We start from the raw sequence: 25,367 nt of genomic DNA on the forward strand, positions 1-25,367 counted from the left end.
CCAGGCTGACGGTGGCCCCTTTCTGCCCCCTCCTCCCTAGGACGGGGTGAATACAAAAGGAGGGACAGGGAGAGGATGAGGGGGTCAGCAGGTTCAGACTGATCCAGAGAAAGCCAAAAGGTAAGAGGTCTTTGGGAGGGGGGCAGACCTAAGCATTCAACAGTAGGATCAGGGTTTTCTGAGAACTTCATGCTGGTATTATAATTATTAGTTCCCTTTCTAACTTAAGTTTCTCCAATGAAGTCTCCAGACAGGCAATATCTCCAGCCGTTTAACAAGAGTGGCCTTTGGTTTGCTCCTAGATTACTGTCACTTTAGGTGCTGCCATCCTGGGCGAAGCGACTTAGAGGCTCTGTAGCAATCTCGTTCCAGTAGTACCACCCAGTGGACAACTGGTGGAAGAATCCAGACAAGGGAGGTCTCTGAGTCATTAAAGTACAAGATGTGTTCATATGGAAGAGGAGGGATTGGACTGAATTTTAGTCTTGTCCATCAAATGCAGGGCAGGTTAAAATAAGGGTCCCACACTGCTGGTTTCCTTGTCTGTCTACAAAGCAGGTAGGATTATGACAGAATTAGTGCAAACTGCCTGGCCCATATTGGGCCATGTTCAGTTTGTTCTCATCTGGCTCGGTTTTGCCTGGATGTCTCACCTTTCACCCTAGAAAGCCTTCTTCCAATTTCATAACCGGTCACATCCATTCATTGGCAAGAGAGGGCGAAATGCTCTGCATGCGCATGAATGTCCTTTGTGATCTCTCCCCATAGACCAGGACTGAGACTTGGCCTTACAAAAGAGTCTGCACTGCAGCTGAGTTCTTGACCGAATTCACTTCAGTTCTTGAGCGTCTCTGTTGGGAGAATTCTGGGAAGCTGAGCACCAGGCTGGGGCCAGGGAACCAAGATATAATAGTTAACCACTCAGGCCCCCTCTTGGCCTAATTGACCTCACAGGCTAATATGTCAAGGGGAGGGGGTGAGCCAAGTGTGCCACCTTGAGCTCTTATAGAGAAAGGGTGGTATAAAAATGGAAACAATGAGAAGACTGGATTAGAGCAAAGGTGACAAAATCGTCTAGGAGGCGGCACATACAAATGCTTGAAAGAAGTTTCTGACAGCGGAGGGAGGTTTCCTTCTCCATGCTCTCCCGAGTGAAGAAATTACTGGGAAGTGTGATCCTTTTCCCCACACAATCAGCACTTTCAGATATTCCTTACTGTAAAGACTCCTTATATTTATACCTCTCAAACTATATATTTTGTTAATGATGGTGCTTATTTCTGATTGCCTGCCTCCCAACTACCTTTATGATATAGAAATCAAGCATTGTCAAGTCTGGTGGGGAAAAACCTTATGCATTTTAAATTTAAGTTGACACCTTGGCATTTTGATATTTTTATTCCTACAGAGTTCTTCTGGTTTCTGGGGGGGGGGAGATAGCATTTCACTCTGGCACAGAGAGATGGTTCTAGTTTTGCCATCTTGTCCCTTTCTCCTCACCTTTCTATCCCTTTGCAGAATCATGACCATCTTATGCAAAAGCTGCCACAGGCCGATCAAGACTGAGAGCTCCAATTCTAGAGGCCCGTCTGCCTCCACGCGGGACCCCCAGACTCCCAAACCTTTCAGGTACAGCCCCCATGAGAGGGGCAAAGGTATTTTTCACATGGGCCTCAGTTGACTCAAATATAATTTAGGGTTGAAAGAAACCCCACCCTAGTTAGGGAGGACAAGGTGTAAATTGCAACTTTATCGCCTGCATATTAGAGGTGAATGACAAAAATTCAAAGTGTTGATCGCAATTGACTTAGACTAATTTTGTACAGGATTGTACTCCCAATCTAGGTTAACATTGCAGGAGAATGAAGAAGCCCCTAGGTGTCAGACTTAATTGCTCCCCTGGACAGCAGGTAGTGGATTCCACTTCTGAATGTGCCTTCATTGTAAAATCCCATGCACTTAGAAAACTAGTGGAAGAGGGGAAGGTTTCACATCTTCTCTTTGCTTGCTGTACTCTTCTGTTTGCAGAGAGCTTTTAACAAAAGGGACCATTCCTAAATGTGATGTTCCTTGATCCTCCTCCCTGCAATTTGTACTACTGCAGTCGATTCTACAACCTCAAATCTCTTGGCACTTAATCTCCCCTGGCCAAAAGTCTAGGATGGTGCCGCAGCATCACTGCCATCTTCCAGCCAGGGCTCTGCACCAGGGACCCCCCCACACACACACACACACTGGGGCCAAACAATAGATTCAAGTCGGTAGCTGTGTTGGTCTGAATTAGCACAACAAAATCAGAGTCCAGTAGCACCTTTAAGACCAACAAAGATTTATTCAAGATGTTAGCTTTCGAGTGCAAGCACTCTTCCTTAGACTAATGAACTACCATCATATATTTCCACTGTTATGATGGTAGTTCATTAGTCTGAAGAAGAGTGCTGTACTCGAAAGCTCATGAATAAATCTTTGTTGGACTTAAAGGTGCTATTGGACTCTGATTTTGTTGGGACCAAACAAGCCATGGCCCTCACCCATGCACAACCAGTGGAAGCTACCACTGCCATCAGCCGGTCCGCTGAGCCCCAGATGGACAGGTTGCAAACAGTGGTGGCAGGAGCCTCTTCTTCTTCTTCTTCTTCTTTTCACCTCTCCCGTGTAGTGCCCTGGCAGCTGCCCCTGTTGGCACTGCCTTAAACTGCCTCATGTGTAACTAGGTTTATAACGTGCATCTTGCCTTTGCTACATTTGGATATGAGCTACTGCACCCTCAAGCACAAGCAATCTTTCGAGGGACACTTCAACGGCAGCAAAATCCCACTTTCTGCAGGAAAAAGCAGCAGACAATAGGGCCTTCATACAGGCCCTATTTCAAGAGGCAAGCAAAAGCCATGAGGCAAGCAAAAGATTGACTGCAAGAAGACCCCAGAGAGTCCAGAGGTAGAGTAGAGGGAAGAAAGAAAAATACACTCTGACTGTGAGAATGACACAGGGGCTGAAAAATATTGGGAAACTGTGGCCCTAACACACATGACTTTATGGGCATGCAGCAGCCATGGGAGAGCCCAGCCCACCGTTAGTCAGGGTCTCACCCGATCCCACTCTTCTTGCTAGCTGCAGTGAGTGAACGTGAATAGAGGGGGCTTCCATCACTCTTTCTATGCTTTTTTAAATCTATGTTCAACAAAGTCACATTAGTAGATTGGTCTTAACATAGATCTAAAAATAGGGATTTTTTATATCTAAAGCAACACCCTGAGATTTCTTTTATGGGCAGATTTTGATGCCCGGTGAGTAAACACGATTAGTTCATAATAATATTTCAGAGTTAGCACAGCTGTTCCAGAGCATCTGCAAAGCAACTGCTTCCTCCGCGGGGACAGGGAGACGTCTTTCACGGAGATGCCAACAGCAGAGCAGAGAGAGAACTGGAATCGCTTAGCCAATGGCAAGCTGGGCCTGCGTCACCTATGGAAGTGCCTCATCTGGCAGAGCCAAGTCTGGTACTGCCCAATGAATCACTGATATGGCAAATATTTACACGGCCTGAGTCCAGGCCAGGCTTGGATTACTGGAGGATGAGGCCTTAAGCTGTTATTTTAAGAGGCCCCGTCTGATAAAAATAATACTTGATTTTGCTCACAGAAAGGATCCTGAACATATAAATATCTTTCGGCTGCCTGGACAGTTGGCAGCACACTCTGTCACAGCCCGGGGAGCGATTTAATTTGTTTTTTCTTATTTTGAGGTCCCTTAGCCTGGTGAGACCTTAAGCTGTAGCTTTTTTAGGTTATCCCTAAATCCAGCTCAGCTGAAATGGTGAACGTAGCTATCTCCAGGAAAAGAGCGGTGGTTGCACATTAAAGGAGGCTTTTAGGTAGAATTGCAATGTGGAAGCCATAATGTCTCCTTCCTTTGGGGGTTTTCAAAGCAGGTGGGAGGAACATCTGTTGGAGATGGCACTGTGGCTGCTTAAATTCCTTATAAAGGCTTTCATAAATAACTATAACCAGAAAGAGGACTGCATTACACAGAAGGTAAAACCAGTGGGTGCAAGAAGGGTTTACTTATTTCACATTCTAAACTTGAATATTTTTTCTCAGGGGAATCTATCCAACAATATGAATTTTAAAACAACAGCAGCGGCAGCATTATGTTCTGGTTGATTTAAATTTCCTCTAGCTTGCTCCAAAGTAAATGGATAACGTCAAGCATTGTGCAATCATAAATACATTTTACTTACAAGTACACTGGCTTTCATTACTGTCTTTCTTAATGGTTCCTTTGTATAGAAGAGTCACAAGCACTTTCTTTCTCTCTCTCGCTCCATTAAAATACCATCTACTTTACATCCTGCTATCTATAGAATGTCATCTTCCTGTAAGAGTTCATGTGAAGCCCATATTTAAACTATAATTTCCCATGATCCTTCACCAGGGTTTCTAATATTTGCAGTCCTACGTAGAGTTACACACTTCTAAGTTCATTGAAATCTGTGGATTTAGGATACTGAAACTTTGCTCACGATTGCATTGTAAGAAACTCAGCTACAAAATTAGTGTTTGATTTGCATGCAGATTTCATGAAAATGCCTAAAATTCTCTGCAATCATCTGATGATGTAGTCTATAGCCCATGGAAGTCTATGCTTCAATAAATCCATTAATCTTCTAAAGTGCCACAGGAGTCCTGTTTGGATTTACATGGGGACACTGCGTATATGTGTGCAACATCCCTACTAGGCATAAGAAAATATTGCTAGTGTGCTGTGGATGATGAAGAAGAAGAGTTGGTTCTTATATGCCACTTTTCTCTACCTGAAGGAGTCTCAAAGCGGCTTACAGTCGCCTTCCCATTCCTCTCCCCGCAACAGACACCCTGTGGGGTGGGTGAGGCTGAGAGAGCCCTAATATTACTGCCCGGTCAGAACAGCTTTATCAGTGCCGTGGTGAGCCCAAGGTCACCCAGCTGGCTGCATGTGGGGGAGCGCAGAATCAAGCCCAGCTCACCAGATTAGAAGTCCTCACTTCTAACCACTACACCACCCTGGTATCCTCATCAGACCAGTAATCCAAGACACAATTTATAAAAATATTTGGTAATACCAGCATAACCTCCTCTTCTTTTCTTGGCTCTCCACCATAATTTAAAGCCTAAGGTTGCAATTTCAAACGAAATGAATTCAGGAGGATTGACAGCTGAATAAACACTGTAGAGTTGTGCTGAAATGAATACCCTCTGACAGGTAAAGCCAAAACACTAAGGCTGATGCATGTGGAGGGACAGCCCCCTAGTGATCACCGTGGGGAATACCCTCAGGGGAGAAAGTTAATGATTTGGCTAGGATTCTAGGCTTCATTGTTATAACTGATTATCTGTTAATATGCCTAAAGTATACTGTATATAAAGAATACACAGATTCCTGCTCACCAGTTTACAACTTCAGTAAACCATATTCATAGCCTGATCCATAATCCAGTGGAGTACTGGAATTAACTGCAATTGGACAAAATCAGAACTGTAGGTTTAAGTATTGCAGGCTGCCTATCTCCTTGTTAAGTCCTTTGGAACTCACTGCTGAAAATTTGAGTTTATGCATCACTAATTTTAGCCCTGTAAGCCCCTATATTGAAGAGATAAGGGTGCTGATTCCTATCTGTCTATCACACACACAAGAATATACACATGTCCCTTGCAGTGTTTAGTGTCTCACCTGGCTGCATGGTAGTTGTCATGGGAACTATGACATACAATTCCATGGTATTTATTGGATTTTTGTGCCTAAGTGTCCATTTTTGGCTGCACTTGATCCTCTCAAATCTGTCTGGGTGTTTTTCCCTTCTGTCTGTTGGTCCTTTTGCTGCTGGTTGCCTTTTAAAAATTGATTTCCTATTTTTATAGTATCCCTGGAATTCCACTGCAAAGTGAAATGGGGGGAGGGGAAGCAAAGCAACCAAACAAACAAAAAACAGACTAAAATAATCTGAAATGTCCCAAGGTTCTTGACAGGGGCTGTTCTGCAGTGAATTTAGTTTCAGAGTGGCAGCATGCAAAATAGGACGCTTCTTGTAGCTGTGTAGCAGAGGGAATCTGTAACAGACTCTGCCGTTTTTCTCCCTCCCACATGAAAATTGACAAAATTGGCTCTTTCACCCAATTATGACAGGTTTTCCCTTATATCTGGTGACCCTGTTTAGCTTGGCCTTGTTTTACATTGACTTCCTTCTCTGCACTTCTAGGTCAGCTAAAATGCCAGGCTGTCGCCTTCAGTTCTTTATGCATGAGAGTAAATGAACTGGTGATAATTGCGAGAAGGCCCTGCTGTTATGGAAAAACACGGGTCTCAGGCTATCGCAATTCCTGATTACTGAGGGGAAAAACACCAGCCCCATAAAACAGCAAAGGGCAGGCATGTCTTTTTGTTCATTTGGTGGCGCATTCTGTATACACTGGGGAAAGACAATTGTTGACTCAGGCCTAGCTAGTGCCCAGGAATTTCACATGAGGCCCCAAACATAATCCATAATCCATCCTTCTCCCATCCCAGCTAAAGCATAGGGAAGTATAATCCCCTTGTGAACAGCAACTGAACAGCGTGAACAGCAATTGACGCTCTGGCAGAGTTCTCCCTTTAGGCACCTCAGCTATTCACTCCTACGTGCATGCCAAGAGAAGCAAGGAAGGCATCAGCAGCTGAGAGACACAAGGGGAGAACTCTGCCAAAGCATCCATTGCTGTTCACACTTGGGGGAAGGAAGGAATTAAAGATCCTTTTGTCTGTGTATTGGCTTGTGTAGGAGCAAATAACTTGGCAGGGCCATACTACAGGCCCATCAAGCCTTCCCTTGAATCAAAATAACACCCTTATTTTTTTTAAATAGCTGCCAACCAGGAATAGAATCTGCCACTGATCTGTTAGCTGCTAAAGTAGCAAACTACAAAATGGTCAAGGCAATAACGCCTGTGAGCTTCAGCACTGCACAAACCCACAATCAGAACAAGGCTGTGAAGAACAGGTGTCCATCCCTCTGTTACTTTATGAGAAGTGTACTGAGAAAAGGTTTAAATCTGGTCAAATCTGTGACTAATTATTATAACAAACAAAATCTATGCCACTTTAAGTGTGCAGAGTATTTTATTGCCCCTATCATTCAGACTTTACAGCACATGAGGAGGATCATTAATATTTCCATTTTATATATGAGAACATCCATGCTGACTGGAAATGACTCGCCCAAGGCCATCCAAGCAGGGCTACACCGAATTCAAGATTTGCAGTCTAAGGAATTACTCCGCTATTAGAGCCTCCCTGACACAGCCTTGTCACTATGGCAGTATTCTATGCTAGAACTTTGACATTGAGGTTTTATGTAGATCTATTTCTTTTTGGACAAAGGAACATTCATCCATCAAGTTCCATCTCCAAGACATACTATTGCCAAGCAGCCAGAATAACCCTGATTACTCTCTCTCATCACAGCAGGAAGAAGGGTCAGCAGCAGTACTTAAATGGGAGAACACTAAGGTAGATTGGGGTTGCTACACAAAGGAAGGCAATAGCATCATCTCTTCCCTTGAACACCCCATGTTCCTAGGATTGCTATGAGTCGGTTGCCATTTGATGCCACACAATTATTGTTATTAGACACCACGCAGGCTTACCAGCTGGTTCCTGAACCTGATATGAAGTCAAAGAAGAGTTGGTTCTTATATGCCGCTTTTCCTTACCAGGAGGAGTTTAAATGCAGCTTATAATCTCCTTCCCTTTCCTTTCCCCACAACAGACACCCTGTGGGGTGGGTGAGGCTGAGAGAGCCCTGATATCACTGCTCGGTCAGAACAGCTTTATCAGTGCTGTGGTGAGCCCAAGGTCACCCAGCTGGCTTCATGTGGGGGAGGAGCAGGGAATCAAACCCACCTTGCCAGATTAGAAGTCGGTGCTCCTAACCACTACACCAAGCTGGCTCTGGTCTTTCTTGAAAAACATCACACAAGTCCTTCATGCCTGATGGGCAGGTACAAGGTGGTGGTATTTTCACTTAATTAAAGAATTACTAGCATTGGATAGAAATTTTCATTTTTATTTAAAATATCCCACTGCCACTCATGAATGCTTATTAAATGCGCAGGAATAGATGTTGTTTTCTTTGTGAAGCTTGCTCTCACATTCATTTAAAAAAATCTGAGAATAAATTTAAATGCTCATTACAAGATTTTAGAATTGCTGCACACGAAAGAGGTCAGTAGTAGTGTACAAAAGGAGAGATACAGACATTTTCAGTCTCATCCTGGTGTATGAGTTCACACACCTTTAGAATTTTGAGAAATGGTCGTGGTCACCACCATCAGTACAAAATGGCTGCTGATCACAAAATGTTGGGAGGTCTCAGAACCCCTTAGGACGTTCTAGGAAGCTGCTTTTAAATGAGAAGGGAATTGCTTAGGCGAGGAGATGCTACTTGGTTTCTGTGTCCAAAGAAAGGAGAGAGCTTGCTCTGTGAGTGCCCACAGGGAGCAACTGCCAAGCCCAAAGACATAAGAATCTGTCTATGGCCAAATTAGGGATACATGGCTGTGAGGCACACACCCAGGGTGAGCTGAGTGCCAGCTAGTGGGTCAGCTGTCAGGGAGTGACCTGAAGCTTCTTGCTTAGGGAGTGACCTGAAGCTTCTTGCTTAGGGAGTGGCCTGAAGCTTTCCACCCCACCCTGTTCCATTCAGGATACTTACAATTTTAAGTCCAGGAGTCAAGAGGCAAGAAGACATCAGTTAACCATTGGCAGGAAACACAGTAAGAATCATTGGTTTTCTAACCAAGCTCCCAGTAGTCTGAATAACTACAATATATAAAAATATTAAATATTGATTGACTAAAATTAAAAACAATACAATGCCCCACACACAAACCAAACTGAGGTCAATTAAATGCTTGTCTAAAAACAAAATCTTACAGCTTTTCCAGAAATCTTACAGAAGGACAAGATTCACAGTTTGGGGGCCATAACCACAAAGGTTCTACATAAGTATCCTCACCAGGCATACCTGTAAAAAGTGAGAAATGTCTATTGGCCAGGTTTCACCTAATGAGGAGTTCATAGAATCATAGAGTTGGAAGGGGCCATACAGGTCATCTAGTCCAACCCCCTGCTCAATGCAGGATCAGCCCAAAGCATCCAAGAAAAGTGTGTATCCAACCTTTGCTTGAAGACTGCCAGTGAGGGGGAGCTCACCACCTCCTTAGGCAGCCTATTCCACTGCCGAACTACTCTGACTGTGAATTTTTTTTTCCTGATATCTAGCCTATATCGTTGTAGTTTAAACCCATTACTGCGCGTCCTTTCCTCTGCAGCCAATGGGAACAGCATCGTGCCCTCCTCCAAATGACAACCTTTCAAATACTTAAAGAGGGCTATCATGTCCCCTCTCAACCTCCTTTTCTCCAGGCTGAACATTCCCAAGTTCCTCAACCTATCTTCATAGGGCTTGGTTTCTTGGATCCAGATCATCCTTGTCACTCTCCTCTGTACCCTTTCCATTTTATCTACGTCCTTCTTGAAGTGAGGCCTCCAGAACTGCACACAGTACTCCAGGTGTGGTCTGACCAGTGGGACTATGGGACTATGACAATGGGACTATGACATCTTGTGATTTTGATGTGATGCCCCTGTTGATACAGCCCAAAATGGCATTTGCCTTTTTTACCGCTGCATCACACTGCCTGCTCATGTTTAGTTTACAATCCACAAGTACCCAAGGTCTTGTTCACACACAGCGTTACCTAGAAGCGTATCCCCCATCCAGTAGGTATGCTTTTCATTTTTCTGACCCAGATGCAGAACTTTACACTTATCTTTATTAAATTGCATCTTGTTCTCATTTCCCATTTTTCCATTGTGTTCAGATCTCGTTGAACTCTGTCTCTATCTTCCAGAGTATTTGCCAGTCCTCCCAATTTGGTGTCATCTGCAAACTTGATGAGTAGTCCCTCCACCCCTTCATCTTGATCATTAATAAATATGTTTAAAAGTACCGGACCGATCCCTGAGGCACCCCGTCAAGAAAGGAACAGAGCCTGCACACAGAAAAAGGCACTCCTCCTAGGAACTATTACAGCCTACCTCCCCATAAGTGGTGTTAGACATATTAGAACTCAACAGCTCAACAGATCAGATAAAATAAAAGTAACTCCATCTGGCACAGGCCAATTAATTGCCAGTGGATCATGGACACTGACTAGTTATCACAAGCAAGCTTTGCTATACAAAAACTGATGCTCATGTGAATCTTCTGGTGCTAGAAGACAAATAGGCTTGAGGGAGTGGAAATAGGATGAGCAGGTTGAGAAACTGGGGATTCCCTGGAATTGCAGCTCATCCCCAGAAGACAGAGAGCAGTTCCTCTGGAGAAACTGGGTGCTTTTGGGAGGGTGGACTCTATGGCTTTGCACCCCACTGAGGTCCCTGTCCTCTGCAGACTCAGTCCTCAAATCTCCAGGAGTTTCCCAACTTGGAGCTGACAGACCCCCCCTCCCCATATCCCCTGCCAGTGGTCAAGGGGGATCTGGCAACCCAAAGAGAAGGGACTCACAACTACAAACACTTGGTCCATGCAGGTCAACGAAAGGTGCTTCTAAGGCTCGCCGGGATCAGATCAATGCTGAGCTGCAGAATCTGCGCTCCCTGTTGCCCATCTCAGAGCAAGAAAAGGAACGCCTCTCCTATCTGCACACCATGGCTCTGGTCTGCCTCTACATGCGAAAAACTCAGCTCTTTCCTCCAGGTAAAAGCAAAATCTTTTTCTAAAGCGGCTCCAGTTAATACACAATTTTAAGGCCTGTCCATGTGCATGAGGGACTGACTCCCTGGCCTTTGCCTCAGTGCTTAAATTTTCCACTATATGAAGGGACATTATAACATGATGAGGATATTTTCAGGCTAGTGTTTCCCTCTCCCCCATGTCTACAGTGGTAGAGTCCTGTGTGTCGGCTGTACCAAGCACTACCTGGCATGTTTGAACTGGTTCTTACTTCTGATGAAAGGGGGCAATAGACCAGGCTCAAAGAGCAGCCATACCGTGTGAGACAGCTGGCCCAATCAATCCAAGCCCATTATCCTTCACAATCTCTTCCCCCAAAGGTGTCTTTCACCTGAAGACATTTCCCTTTCCTTCTTTTTACTTTTAATCATTCCTCGCCTGAGGATCAGTACTAGAGCTAGCACACCCTATAGCTACAATATTTTTGCACTGTTCTTATTACTACATTATAAAAGGAAAGAGGCAATGACCTTGATATCACTGTTCCATAATTACATGCCCAAAAGGGCACGTTCTGTTCTGAACAGCGCGTTGCCTGAAATATGTTGTGCTCTTTTAATCCTTAATGCAGAGGAGGCACTAATTTGAGGAAAAAAGCCCGCAAAAATGTAAAGACCTAAATCAACCTCACCACAACAGACTCTACAGAAAGAGGAATTTGCCATAAGAGCTTTGATTACTGAACATAAAAAGTAGCAGGCTTTTACCTGGTGCAACGAGAGGCATTTGTTGAATTTGGATTCAGGTGCCTGATGGGCAACAAAACCATGCAGAAATAGCTTATGAGTGGGAAAATGTATTTTCGAAGGCTAGCAATCCAATTTAGGTAAGAAAGGGCTAAAGAAGAAGGAACGAAGGGAGAAATTTCTTTTCTTCTATTCTGGGAAACTCGTTTTTTTGTTTTGCTGTTTTGCCAGACTGATTGAAGTCAGCAAAACATTTTTAAATGCTTCCCCACAACCTTAAAAAAGAAGCAATTCCCATACAAATCCCCTTAAAAAGAAGCAATTCTCAGACAAATCAGGGTATCCTTGTTTGTACTGGCTAACATGCTTCCCCCACAATAACCAGAAGCAACAAGAAGAAGAAGAAGAAGAAGAGTTGGTTCTTATATGCCGCTTTTCCCTACCCGAAGGAGGCTCAAAGCGGCTTACAGTCACCTTCCCTTTCCTCTCCCCACAACAGACACCCTGTGAGGTGGGTGAGGCTGAGAGAGCCCCGATATCACTGCCCGGTCAGAACAGTTTTATCAGTGCCGTGGCGAGCCCAAGGTCACCCAGCTGGCTGCATGTGGGGGAGCGCAGAATCGAACCTGGCTTGCCAGATTAGAAGTCAGCACTCCTAACCACTACACCAAACTGGCTACACCAAACAAGTCCTTATACTAGTGTTACTTTAGACAAGACACTGGATATCCATGTTTGGCTGTCTTGTGCTTGAACATTTTTGCAAATAGCAATTGAACTGAATTGGGACCGTGGCATTAACATGTCAGACTAGGATCAGGAAGACCTGGGTTCAAATCCCCCGCTCATCATGAGCCTCATTACGAGATCTTGAGCCAGTATGTTCACATGCTACACAGTGACTACACAATGAATGCATGCATATGCTTACCTTCCTACCTGAATAAATGTGGGGTTTATAAAATTATTATTATTATAAATAAAATACATAATATTCATGTCTTTGTACATAAGTCCTTGGAAGTTAAAGTACTTATTTAGGTAGATAATATTTTATTATTTATTTCAAAAACCTCAGTCTTCCATTCCTGCATTAATAAATATGATTAATACCTTTGGAGACTTGTTTGGATATTCAATTAATGTCTTCTCTCCAGGCTAAACAGACCAAGCTCTCTCATCCTTTCCTCACATGACTTGTTCTCCAAAACAAGAAACTTACATGTAAATCTGCCACCACTGTTGTTATATTTTTGACTTTATTTAATGTATGTTCTTTCTACCCCCCCCCCTTTATTATTTTAATTTTTTAAAGGCATTTTTATAAGATTTCATTTAATTCTGCAATCCACTGTTTAACTGGACGTTAACCAGGCTGGCCTTTAACCAGGACAACTCCACGCTTTATGCAGCAGACATAATTCCTGCAGGGGTAGTGTTTGATGCTGATGTTTTAGCCAGCAAACCTATAAAATACAGACAACATACCCATGTGGACACTACACCTACACACACACGGTAGGAGAGCCCTGGTACAAATCAGGATTCCCAGGTTTTTCTGCAGGAGTAGATGGCATAATAGCCATGTACCCACAATTATAGTCAGAGCTACCTAAAGCATAGAGCTTCCCTCATTGTCTTGGATCATAGCACTGATCGGGTGCTCTTGTTTTGTTCCACGTGCAACAAACTATAAATGGAACCATTCTGCTCTGTTCTTGTTTCCTCAGGTTCACCCGCTTGTGTGGGAGGAGCCCTTGCTACTGCTGCTGCAATAGCAGACCCAGCATTGGTGTTTTCCCTGCCCGGGTTCATCCTAGCTCTCACTGCAAATGGCAAATTGGCTTACATCTCTGAGAACGTGTCCAACTTCCTGGGTTTCTCTGTGGTAAGCATAACATGTTAACAGACATGAGGCTACCAACTTTGCCCTCCTATCTGCATGCACTTCAGGCTTCGACATGTCAGAAATATGATGAAGCTATGTGATAGCATCACTGGACATTGGTCCATCTAGCCAGAACTACCTATGCTTTCTGAGATCTAATTATGGTTTTTTGTGAAGAAGAAGGGGAGGGATTTTTGCCAATTTCTCACTTTTCAGACTGTTGCTATGGTCCACTAACTGCTAAGGGTAGGGCTTGAGTAGAACCATGGAAGTCTTCAATGGGAAGGCAGAGGTTGGACAGTTCCCCTCCTTGAACACTACAGAACTCATATAGCATATGGGCCTAACTAGGTGTTGGTATATTAGCTTTTCTCCAAATTCTCCTTTAAATAATTTCCCAACCTTATTCATTTCTAACTAGAGAGTCCAGAGGTTGAAATTAAATGCAAATAATCATAGAATCATAGAATCATAGAATCATAGAGTTGGAAGGGGCCATACAGGCCACCTAGTCCAACCCCCTGCTCAACGCAGGATTAGCCCTAAGCATCCTAAAGCATCCTAAATAATGTTTGCTGCAGCTCAGTGATGGCTTCTACCCCCCAAATTTAAGCAGTGCACTATTTCTGAGAACAGATGGCATACAAAATGCTATGATATATACATTTGTAGTTGCTGTCGAGTCTCAGCCAACCCATGGCAACCCCAGCAAGAACCTTTCAAAGGAAGTGAAAAGCGGAGATGGTTTGCCTCTGCATAGTGTTTCTTGGCAGCCTCCCGTCTGAATATTGACCCTTGCATAAGTTCTGTGCTCTGACAAGATGAGGCTCTACCATTCCGCCTTCCCTCCCACTATGATATAAAGGAGACTGAAATAGGACAGACAATTGATAACCACTGAAGATGTTGTTGTTGTTGTTAATTTAATTTCTATACTACTGCTCTTAGCCAGCTAGCTTGTGGCGGCTAACAACAATTTAATAAAATGCAAACAAGCAGCCAATAATAAAACATACAAACTAAAATAACTCACCCATGCACCCACTACCCTCCAACACCCCTCCCCACATACCAAGCCATCATTTTCTGCTGCAGGATACTAGAGGAGGGGCCAGATCTCTCTCACCTGCCATTCACCAAGTGCCTGGTGGAAAACCCTGTCTTGCAGGCCCTGCAGAACTGGGACAGCTCTATCAGGGCCCTCAGCTCTTCCAGGAGCTCATTCCACCAGACAGGGGCCAAGGCCAAAAAGGCCCTGGCCCTGGACGAGGCCAGGCAAACTTGCTTAGAACCCAGCAAGCTCCACTTTTCCCCTTAAAATAATTTTCTAGCTTTCATGACTGCAATTTTAAAATGCCGTGACAAAATGCTAAACACTTTACCTTTCAGAAAATGAAGCAAAATTTATTTCTTAATTCATTCATTCAGTTTATATACTGCCCCTCATTATGACGTCACTTGTGCTCCTTTCCCAGGTAGAACTTTTAGCCCATGGTGACTCCATCTTTGATCATTTGAACAGCACTGTAAATGGGACCATGCAGGAGAAGCTCTACTTTGCTAATCAGCACCCAGGAACTGGTAAGGAAATGAACATGGTTGCCAAGAGACCTGAAGAGAAATACCCTGTCCCTTTAACAGAGGCTTAAAAGGCTATACTTTACCAGATGATGTTCTTTACCTCCATGCCATGAAAACCTGCCATTTCCATATATTACACCAGCCCTACTATCTCTACTAAAGGCTTGAGACATTTTTCTCCAGCCCAGTTGACTATCCTAATGGTAGTGGTGGGGATACATCACTATTTTCCAAGTGATTTCTGCAGGAGTAAGATACCAACTGCAAACCTCTTCAACATTTTGCACAACATGAAGGCTGATGCTCTATGTGCAAAAAAATGTAAAAAGCAAAACCTCAAAGACATTGTAAATACCTTCTAGCGCTGTTTTTCTCTTAAGCACAGCCAAAACTCCTGCTCACAAAGTGTTAATCCTTTGCCTAGAGCAGTTTCTTGGGGTTTTTTTAATGAAATAACTTATGCTAACTTACAATAAGGGATAACAAAAGTTTGAAGGAAGCAGTTCTGAACTCTCAATCTAGGTCAACCATCTGAATACAACTTTTATTTTGCAAAAAGTTGGGTTTTTACAAAGGGGATAAATTGGATTAGTAAAAGGGAACGTGGAATTGAGGTTATGGAAGGAGAATAAAGGCATCCTGATCTGCTCATGGACCTTTAATCCTAGAGGAATAATGGTTCAAAAAAGATGTGGGCTAACTTTTAGTCAATTGTGTACCAGTGGTATAATTCTGACCAGGGCAGAGACCATTGCTCAGTGGTAGAGCATCTCCAGGTTCAATCCCCACCATCTCCAGTTGAAAGGATTAGGTAGTGGGTTATGTGAAAGAGCTGACACCCTGGAAAACAGCTCCCTGTCTCAGACAATACTGACATTGATGGATTGATGGTCTGATTCAGTAGAAGGGAGCTTCATGTGAACATGTTGTTTATCCTCATTGTTGAAGCTTTAAGCTGTCTATTCCATCTTTAGGCTTCCTCCTCTTTATGGGAGTTAGGTGGATGCGGAACTGAGAGGACCATATAAATTCTTAGAGAACTATTTGGGGTGGACTTTCAGGCAGGAAGGATAGCATCTTTGTATTGTCCAAAAGCCTGTGCACTGTATGGATGCACCTGTTCATAAATGAAAGTATCCCTGTATTGTGAAAGACATGGCATTAGACCACATCCCAAAGTGAACCCCATGAACTTCAATCTGGCTTTGAGCTACAAGCATTCTAATTCTTTTTTAAACTGTTGCAGAAATTGAGGTCATCACTGAAATGCGCACCTCGAGAGCTTTGCAGGCAAGATATGGAGGGAGCTGTTGTGTGGCCTTGAGGGGCAGATTTGTTTCGCTTCACCCACAGTTGACTTCCTCTTCTCCCATTTTGACTTTTGTTGCTTTTTGCACACCGGTTGCATATCTGCCTGAAGACGGAGATCATACTTCTCAGAAGTTGTCATTCCAGAGTCTGCACACACTGGATATGAAGATTGCAGAGGTTACTGAAAGGTTAGAGACATTTGCTGCTTAGGTGGCTAAGAGGGTAACTATGAGTGCAGATGCCAACTGACCAAACATGAAAATCAGCCTGGCACCTATGTTTAATGGCAGCTATGAACAGATACTAGGAGCTGATTGTGTCATCTCCATAGTGTGAAAGGATTAATCTGTTAAAGGCACAGGCAAAGAAGCTCTAAATAAGTTGGCATCCTTATTCTGGATAATAGTTTTTACTCGCAAGGAATATGCAATTGCTGCACATGTGCTGTGCTTCCCCACTCCATTACTGACTCAATTCCTTTATGCTTTTTCTTTCTTTCTTCAGTGTTATTTGCCATCTTGGTTATCACAAAGAAGAACTGATTAATCAGTCTTGGTACAGCCTTCTGCATCCTGAAGATGTCTGTAGCGCTGCAATGTTACACAAGGCCCTGGGTGAGAGCTTTCCCTTGAACAGAGAAGGGGCAGGAGGGAACACGCTAAATTAGACGAAAAAGTTCAGGGAAGAGTGGACAATTATACTACAGGAGTAATAGACACAGTGTGGGGTTTAAAGAGTTCCTTTCTCTTGTTTCAGTCTAGCTACCTGGTTCTGAGACAGCAGATCATTAGATTTGCTACTGTGTTGCTTACACGATACTTCCGGGTAAAAATGTATTAGACAGCTTCAAGTAAGGCACAGTTCTCTCAGCCTATGCACGGCCACAATGCGGCTGACTGACTTTAGGTTTTGTACAGATTACTTAGCCAACATATGTGAGGTGCTTTAAAATTACATAGATTAATATTGCTGCATAAAACTAAGCTTTTAAGCAGGGTATTTTCTCAGACACCATTAGGAATTTACAAAAAAAAACAAAAAAAAAACATAGCTTCAGATACAGCCAGAAGCTATTCAGCTGAATCTGAAGCGCACTAATATCCCTTCACCTTTTCAGATTTGCTGAATCCAAAAAGTTGTATGGCTTTTTGCGTGCATGCTTCTATTCCCCCTTTCCCAGGCAGCAGTGTCTCTGCTGCCTGAGGAGGGGGAGAAGAGAATGCCTACCAAACAGCAGATGATGACAGGCATCCTGCCTGCGCCCTTAAATGCCTCCCCAGCTGGAGAGGGATATAAAGGGAGCAAGCAGGGCCCTGTCATCACCAGCTGTTCAGTGCATTGGCTGAATTTAAAGGTAGAAGCCAATGTGCTGAACAGCTGATGACAGGGGCTTCACTGGCTCCATTTAAATCTCTCCCCAGTTGATGACAGGGGACCCACTCGCTACCTTGAATGCAGGAAATTGGGCAGTTCGGATGATCAGAAAAGGTTCCTGAATAAGTACTGATTTGGGAACTTTTTGGCTTATCTAAGCTGAACTGCCCATGCCTAGAATAACTGCACTGGCTGTCACCTGAATATTCCTTTCCTCATTCCTTTATCAGTCCATGATAAGAGAGCCCCGCTGGATCAGACCAGTGGCCCATCTAATCCAGCATCCTATCTCATAGAGGCTGACCAGTCACTGTGGAAAGCCAATAACAGGGCACAGAGGCCAAGACCTGATGTTCCCCTGATGTTGTCTCCTGGCTTGGGGATCCAGGGGTTCACTGCTTCTGAAGGTGAGGCTCCCTCAAGTTACTGTCACTAGTAGCCACTATCAGACCTTATCCTCTATGAATCTCACCCTCCATACTAGTCTCATTCATCTAATAAAGACTGTAAGAGCTCTGCAGCATTTCGGCATTCCTTCAACAGTATCCAACAGACTGGTATAAATGTACGTACTGCTAGTAGTAGCTGTGGTAATCTGGAAGAAGGATAGCATAATGGAGCTAGAGATCTTTGGGTCAAATTTCTGCTGTGCCACAAACTCAGGCAATGATCTTAGGCAAGCCAATATTGCTCATTCTCGTTTTATAAGACTGAGGATTTATGGTAATATTTCATGAACTGCCCTACCGAAGCACTGAGATAATGTATGTAAATGCTCTGAGTGCTTGGGGAAAGCTTCATATAGACAGTTATTATTAAAATGCACTCAAATTGATGCCTGAGCCTGTTTTGTAAATGTTATAGACTGATTGTTTGAGCTGACCTTCAGTACATTGGGCTAAAGGTTGCACTGTTGGGTCTTCTCAGACCTCAGAACAGAACTGAATTTTTATGCTGTTTGGGTCCTATTCTTCCAGGTATTCTGTTTGCCTGTATTTAGTTAAATTTCCTCGATCGGATGATGTAATTGTTGGACCATTCCTGATTTCTGTGTCGTTGCAGTGGGTGGCAACTACAGACAGGGCATTTCTTGTTGTGATATCTCACCTCTGGAATGTCTCTCCCCACAAAGCTCACCTGGTACCTACTGTACTTTCTTTTAGGTGCCAGGTTAAACCCATCTTTTTACGCAGGTTTTTAATTGGGAACTTTATCTTACCAGTTTTTTAACCATCTGCTTCTCTTTTATGGATATGATGCTTATGTCTAATAGTTTGTGTTTTAATGAGTTTACACTGTGGTTTTTAATTGCAAGCCACTTAGAACAGGACTCTGAAGAGGCACCATCAAAACAGTCTAAATCAGGGATTCCCAACCAGGGGTCTCTGGGAGCCCTGAAGGGGGTCCCTGGAAATACTGAAGTGGTGTGTTGTGGCATGGGGGGGGGCGGGGTACAGGCTGTCTTTATAGCTCCTACTCTTCTTTCCAGCCTACATAAGGCGAAGCCCCCATAGTAGTAGTTAAGGCAGGGGGGAGGGAGGAAAAGGAGGGCTAAAGGTGCAGATAGTGATTTCACTTCTAGAGGAGTGGCAGAGGGTGACCAGCTGATATCACTTCTGGGGGTCCTCGAAGTCTGAAAAAAATTCAGTCTAAAGGTTGAAAAAGGCTGGTCTAAATAAAGAAATTTATAATTTTTTGTAATTTCAGTACATGGCGCCAAACAATGCAATCAGCATGTGATAGTTCGTATGCTCTGCAAGGACCTGAGCTGGGCTTGGGTGCAAATCATTGCATCGTGGGACAATGGACAGGCAGGAGAACTGGTCACTTGCACCAACTATGTGCTCAGGTAGAACCCCCCCAGTCTTTGCCTTCTCTGTGTAGGTTATGCTTGAGATCTCAGTCGTACTATGCAGTCTGTCTGATAATGGCAAGAAGAAAGAGATTCAAAAGGCCACCGGTCAAGTAGTCAATCCTTGGAGCTGTAAAAATGTGTATATAGTTTTAAAGTTTCAAGGGCAGCCAAAGAAGAATCAGTGGCCCATTATGCACGGCCGCCGAAACGGCGATTTCGGGTCACATGGAAAACGCGGAGGGGGAAGACGTGACGCATACCGATTATGTACGGGGCGGGGCGCGACGGCGGCAAAACCCAGAGTAACCGATTATGCACGTGGCGATCTGGGCACCGCTTCTGGTTGCGCCCCTTTCACCAGGAAGCTGCGCTTTCTTCCGCGTTTCACTGACGCGGCTTTTTCGGCGGCATGCACCGAAGCTGCGGCCGGTTGCAGCCGGCTCCGTGCGTTATCAGTGATTTTAGTCGCCGCCATTCCACCCCGAATGTGCGCTAAAACCCCCGTGCATAATGGGTCAGTTGCAGCTTCTCTCACCTGATCCCTTCTGATCCCTTACTTCATTCCCTTTTCACCATATATGGTAATGAGTATGACTCTACCTGTGTTGTGTAACTAGCAGGAGAGGGGACAGGTGGGAAAAAGCAGGGGAGGGAAAATAAGTGGGGATTTAAAACTGTATACATAATACGGGATGTAGACCTAGCAGAAGACCTCGAGAAGGAGATTAGGTCTGATCTAACTCCTTTGTCTTTTAAAAAGCTCTTCCACACAGGAGCAGGTGCAGATTCTTCCCCAAATTACAACATAGCAACAGGGGAAGACATAACAATGGAAATCTTTTTGTCATGAACTTGTGAAAATCCTATGCTCTGGTCAGAAACTGGGAAGATAAAGATAAAGATTAAGGTGACCAGATTTTAACATTGGTTAAACAGGACACCATTGACTGGGGGGGGGTTCCTTGATTAAAAAATTGGTCCATATGGAGCAACAAAAAGTTTCATAGAACGTAAAAATAGTATAATATATATTTTTTTATTTCAACGTAAGTACAATTTGCCAGGTACCCCCAGATGTCCCTCCAAAAGTGGGACAATCTGGTCACCTTACTAAAGATGTTCTTTTGGCCCTCTTTGGCACAGAGGCAAGCCCAAAGGACTCATACTGCCAAGGGGTAGCTGGAGACCTCCCACTATTACAACTGATCTCCAGGAGGCAGAGATCAATTCACCTGGAAAAAAAATGGCTGCTTTGGAAGGTGGTCTCTATAGAATTGTACCACATTGAGGTTACTCCCCAAACCCCACCTACCACACGCCCCTCCCCCAAAATCTCCAGGTGTTTCTTAACCAGAGCTGGCAACCCTGCAAGGGCCCCTTTTTACCAATCTTGATACTGTCAGTGCTAAGGAAATGAATGGAAAGGTGGGTCAGAAGCTGGAGAATCATTTGCTTATTAGATCATGCAAGAACTAGGGCCCAGTGGGACATATACAGAACTTATGAATGGAATTGTGGCTGACTGGATAGAACTTCTGATGCTGGAAGTTTCCCTTGTTTGGGTATTGGGGACAAATTTCCCCCCTTCCCTATACACCTCTGATCTGGACCTTCCAGTGATGGCAGATGTGTGTTAAAAATGAAACAACTAACTTCCATGGGTCCAATCTGGGAAGGCCCAGGGTGCCTTCAGATTTGAATGGGCCTTTAACAGAAAAATCACATTCCCCACACAAAATTATAACTCTCAGAGTTCCTTGGGGAGGCATGACTGTTCAATTTAAAAAACATTTAAGGCTGTCCTCACAAACTTAGCATCAATTGTTGCTGCCTCATCTTAATTCAAATGGGTAGCTGTGTTGATCTGAAGTAGCATAACAAAATCAGAGTCCAGTAGCACCTTTAAGACCAACAAAGATTTATTCAAGGTGTGAGCTTTCGAGTGCAAGCACTCTTCCTCAGACTATGAACTGACCATCATAACAGTAGGAATATAAAGCAAAAGCGAATTCTGTTAAATTAGTAAACTGTGTCACAACATACAGCCATATGATAATGCTTTGCCAAAACTCATCTTGAGTCAACCTTCAGCCTATCATGGGCACTATTCTCTGTTTTGACTAGCAATGGATCATCAGGGTTGCTTGCTTGTTTTCATGTGTATGTCTACAGTTGGACTAATTACCCCACAATGCCCCAAATGCACATGTATTTATTCTGTCTTCTGCCCTTGACTCAGAACACTCACAAGCAATGCATCCCAGTCTAAACAAAATCTGTTTGAGAAACTAACTTCCAATGCTTGTTCCAATCCACAGTGAGGAAGAGGCCTTGCATATCCAGAGCCAAAAGTCACAGCCTGCAACTCCCCCCGCAGCTACCCTGAGACAGTGTGCTGGAGAAACAGAACAGCAGACTCAGCCAAAAGAAATTAGCATTTTCCCTCAAGAGCCAATGATGCCCAGGGATGGGACACTCCAGTATGATCACTGCCAAATTCTTGATGCCTGCGCCAAGAAGATGCTCCCGGCTACCCTCCAGCCTCCATTTCATACAACTTTCCTTCCCTCTGATTCAGCCAACATGCAGACCCGTCAAGAAATTGGATCTTCTCTTTTCCCTGCGGACCAGCCCAAGAATCTCTCCTGCACAGACAGAGCCAAGAGACAGCCCTCCTTGAGCCCTTGTGCTCTCTGCTCCCCAGAAAGAACATTTTCTCCTACCAGCAGTCCTGCTGCAGACTTTTCTCCACTGCCCCCATCAACAGAAATGTTCCCAGAAATGGATACAGGCTCTGACCCAGACAGATGGGCCATCAGTGTGCTGGCGGATCAGATCCATTCCCTGGCTGAAATCTTTTCTCAGTACACAAAGCAGATACCGCCAGAGATTTCTCCCAACATCCCCCTCTGGCCTTCTCAGCCTCCTGAGAACTCTCTGACTAACAGAGCTCTAGAAATCACAGAAGAATTCTCTGTGGATGAAGACATCATCACAACTATCCTAAACAACCTCCTTGACAATGGCAACTTGAACCTGTCCACTTCCGAGCTAAGAACAGCAAACAACTTTCATGTAACAGATTCGGGATGCCAAATGTCCCTACTCCAGGCAGAAGTACCCCCTTGCCTTGACCAGTGCCTTTTCCTGCAGCCCTTGCCTTCCCATGTGCCAGACTCGCCATGGGATGCAAGATTTCGTATTACATTTCACCAAGGTAAGGAAGGTTTGGACTAGGTTTCTATGCTATAAAGTGGGATCTGAAATCTAGGCCAGTTCCTACAAAGAATAAAAGAACAGCCCTGCTGGATCAGACAAGTGGTTCATTCAGTCCAGCACATTTCCCACAGCAGCCAAACAGAGGCCTGGAGAACCAAACAAGGCCCTTCCTCTACTGCCTCCTCCAAGCAATATACGGAGGTTTGCTGTCTCAGCAGACAGAAGCTCCCTTCAACTTGTCACAGATCAGCCATTATCTTTGCCCAGAGAATTTTCCCCAGAGCCAGTTTGGTGTAGTGCGGACTTCTAATCTGGCATGCCAGATTTGATTCTACACTCCCCCACATGCAACCAGCTGGGTGACCATGGGCTTGCCACAGCACTGATAAAGCTGTTCTGACCGAGCAGTGATATCAGGGCTCTCTCAGCCTCACCCACCCCACAGGGTGTCTGTTGTGGGGAGAGGAAAGGGAAGGCGACTGTAAGCCACTTTGAGCCTCCTTCGGGTAGGGAAAAGCAGCATATAAGAACCAACTCTTCTTCTTCTTCTTCTTCTTCTTCTTCTTCTTCTTCTTAAATTCACTATCACTGGTTTTGAGGATGGAAACACTGATGGTTTGGAGCAAAGGAACATGGTGTGGTCTGCACCTCCATGATCCAAGGAGGACATTGGTGGGAACACTCATTAGGAAATTTAGGGCTCCACTGGATGCTTAAAGAATATTTGGGGAAAGGGAGTGCAGATAAGAACTGACATACCAAGGAGGTCTGCTAAAACAACCTTTCTCATCTTGATCTCTCAGGGTGAAGTCAGTGAATATGCAAACCAAAAAATCCTTTAAAATATATTTTTCTGTGGTGCAGTATGCAGCTCGGACAGCCAGAGGATGTCAGAAAAGAAAGCAAAGGAATACGCACATGGGCTCTTGAATTCTACAGGCTTTGCAACAAAAGCACCTTTGTATGAGTAGCACTCTGGGTCAATGCAAACATATGGGGGATCTGTGGCCCAGATCTCCATTAAAAACAGTTGTAAACAGTCACAGAAGGCTTCACTTTGAATCAGAAGCCAAGGAGGGCAATTGCACAATTTCTCTAAAAGAAATTCCCTTATCACCTCGTGCTGTTTGCCTCACAAAGGTAAAAATACACATGGCCTGTGTGTGTCTCATCTCCCCTCCCCCTCCAGCTACCAAACAGTGATTTTGTTTGAGCACTGTGATGCTCAGGTAAAGAAATTGAGTGCCCACCCACAGATGTTTTGGAGTACAACAACAAACAGAAAGAACTCAGAGTGTTTATGCTGAAACCTGACGTAAACTACATGAAAGTGGAAATAATTTTACAACATGGAACTTGAAAGTTCCATGTGTGTGGTGGGGGGAGAATACAGGCAGGAATGTGCAGTTTTATCGTTCCAAGTGTGTGCTGGGGGGAGGGAGAAATGGCACATTTATCCTACTTGGCACATTGGAGCTCTCTGTGACCACTATGCCATACACAAACAATGCAAAAAACAAAAAACATTAGAAATAGAAGCCAAGCAGCAAAACCAAGACTATAGATCCAATAAGCAGTGCAACAGAGTACAATCCTACACTGTTACAAAAGCGCCCTCAAACCAGTCCGTTATACTACTGATCCGTTTCCTTTATTAAAAAAATGTTTCCCCAAACATTTCTCTATAGGCTTACTTTAGCTTGTCCTCTTAATTTCTCCGATTACTGTTGAAAAACAGTGCCTGGTGATACTATGTAGACAACTGTTCTGTCATTCTCTATGGGCTGGGGATGCGTGGGATGTCAGGATTATGTGGCGGTGTTCAGCAGACGAGGTGAGTGGAGCTGGTGTTGTGCTTAAACGAGCTCATGGCAACGACGCCCACTCAGAGCTAATAATGCCTTAAAGCAGGGGTAGTCAGCCTGTGGTCCTCCAGATGTTCATGGACTACAATTCCCATGAGCCCCTGCCAACATCTGGAGGACCATAGGCTGACTGCCCCTGCCTTAAAGCAGGGGTGGCCAAGCGGTGACTCTCCAGCTGTCCATGGACTACAATTCCCATGAGCCCCTGCCAGCAGTTCATGGGAATTGTAGTCCATGGACAACAGAAGAGCAAGTTTGGCCACCCCTGCCTTAGAAGTTGGTTAGCAAGCTCTGTAGGTAGACCTCGGCCCCAGTGCTGCAGCGTTTAACCCCGCGTCCTTCTAACCCAGTCTTGCCTCTTCTCTCCTCATGCAGGGGCCCCTCCAGAGGAGGCCATGTCCTCCTGCACCGACCCCATGCCTGAGGAAGTTCCAGAGTCAGCTGTGGCTCCGCACTCCCCTGACTCCAGTGGCATGAACAAAAGGATGGCCAAATATCGGGCAGGGGTGCAAACCTTCGCTAGCTGCCAATGACTGGGAGGAGCTGGCCAAGTGCCACGGAGCAATGCCAGCCTACCTCCGCGCGCCTATTGCTAGGGTCTCGTGGCTGCTCTGAGTCTCAGCGCTGGGAGACCTGAAGCAGCCTGCAAGGGGTGCTGCAGAGGCGTTCCTGGGGAGGGGGAGCGGGCTCTCCCTGTGCCTGCCAATAAAACCCTCCACGCGCTTTGCTGGCCTGCCTCTTCGTGATTAATCCGTGATGTGCGCCGGGAGATAGGCGA

At 44.6% G+C, this 25,367-nt stretch overlaps 1 protein-coding gene across 3 annotated transcripts; it reads left to right on the plus strand.

The window, feature by feature from the left end:
• On the plus strand, positions 1-25,279 carry LOC143836912 (hypoxia-inducible factor 3-alpha-like). Of its 3 annotated transcripts, none has more exons than XM_077336373.1 (11): positions 1-120; positions 1,519-1,629; positions 10,608-10,774; positions 13,227-13,384; positions 14,860-14,965; positions 16,212-16,464; positions 16,781-16,890; positions 17,881-18,057; positions 19,358-19,499; positions 21,824-22,722; positions 24,965-25,279. In XM_077336373.1, the coding sequence occupies exons 2-11, from the start codon at positions 1,523-1,525 to the stop codon at positions 25,120-25,122; spliced, it is 2,277 nt and encodes a 758-aa protein (XP_077192488.1). In that variant the 5' UTR covers positions 1-120; positions 1,519-1,522; the 3' UTR covers positions 25,123-25,279. The 3 variants fall into 3 exon arrangements, with proteins under 3 accessions (XP_077192488.1, XP_077192489.1, XP_077192490.1); XM_077336374.1 differs by lacking the exon at positions 24,965-25,279 and adding an exon at positions 23,528-23,803; XM_077336375.1 differs by lacking the exon at positions 17,881-18,057.
• The last annotated feature ends 88 nt before the right edge of the window (positions 25,280-25,367 follow it).

Source organism: Paroedura picta, chromosome 1 (assembly GCF_049243985.1).
Source record: "Paroedura picta isolate Pp20150507F chromosome 1, Ppicta_v3.0, whole genome shotgun sequence".
NCBI classification, from domain to species: Eukaryota; Metazoa; Chordata; class Lepidosauria; order Squamata; family Gekkonidae; genus Paroedura; species Paroedura picta.

Coding starts and splice junctions, on each gene's coding strand:
- LOC143836912 (XM_077336373.1), top strand. CDS start 1,523: ATGACCATCTTATGCAAAAGCTGCCACAGGCCGATCAAGACTGAGAGC. Junction 16,891..17,880: donor AATGTTACACAAGGCCCTGG/GTGAGAGCTTTC, acceptor TTCCTTTATCAG/TCCATGATAAGAGAGCCCCG. Junction 19,500..21,823: donor TGCACCAACTATGTGCTCAG/GTAGAACCCCCC, acceptor TCCAATCCACAG/TGAGGAAGAGGCCTTGCATA.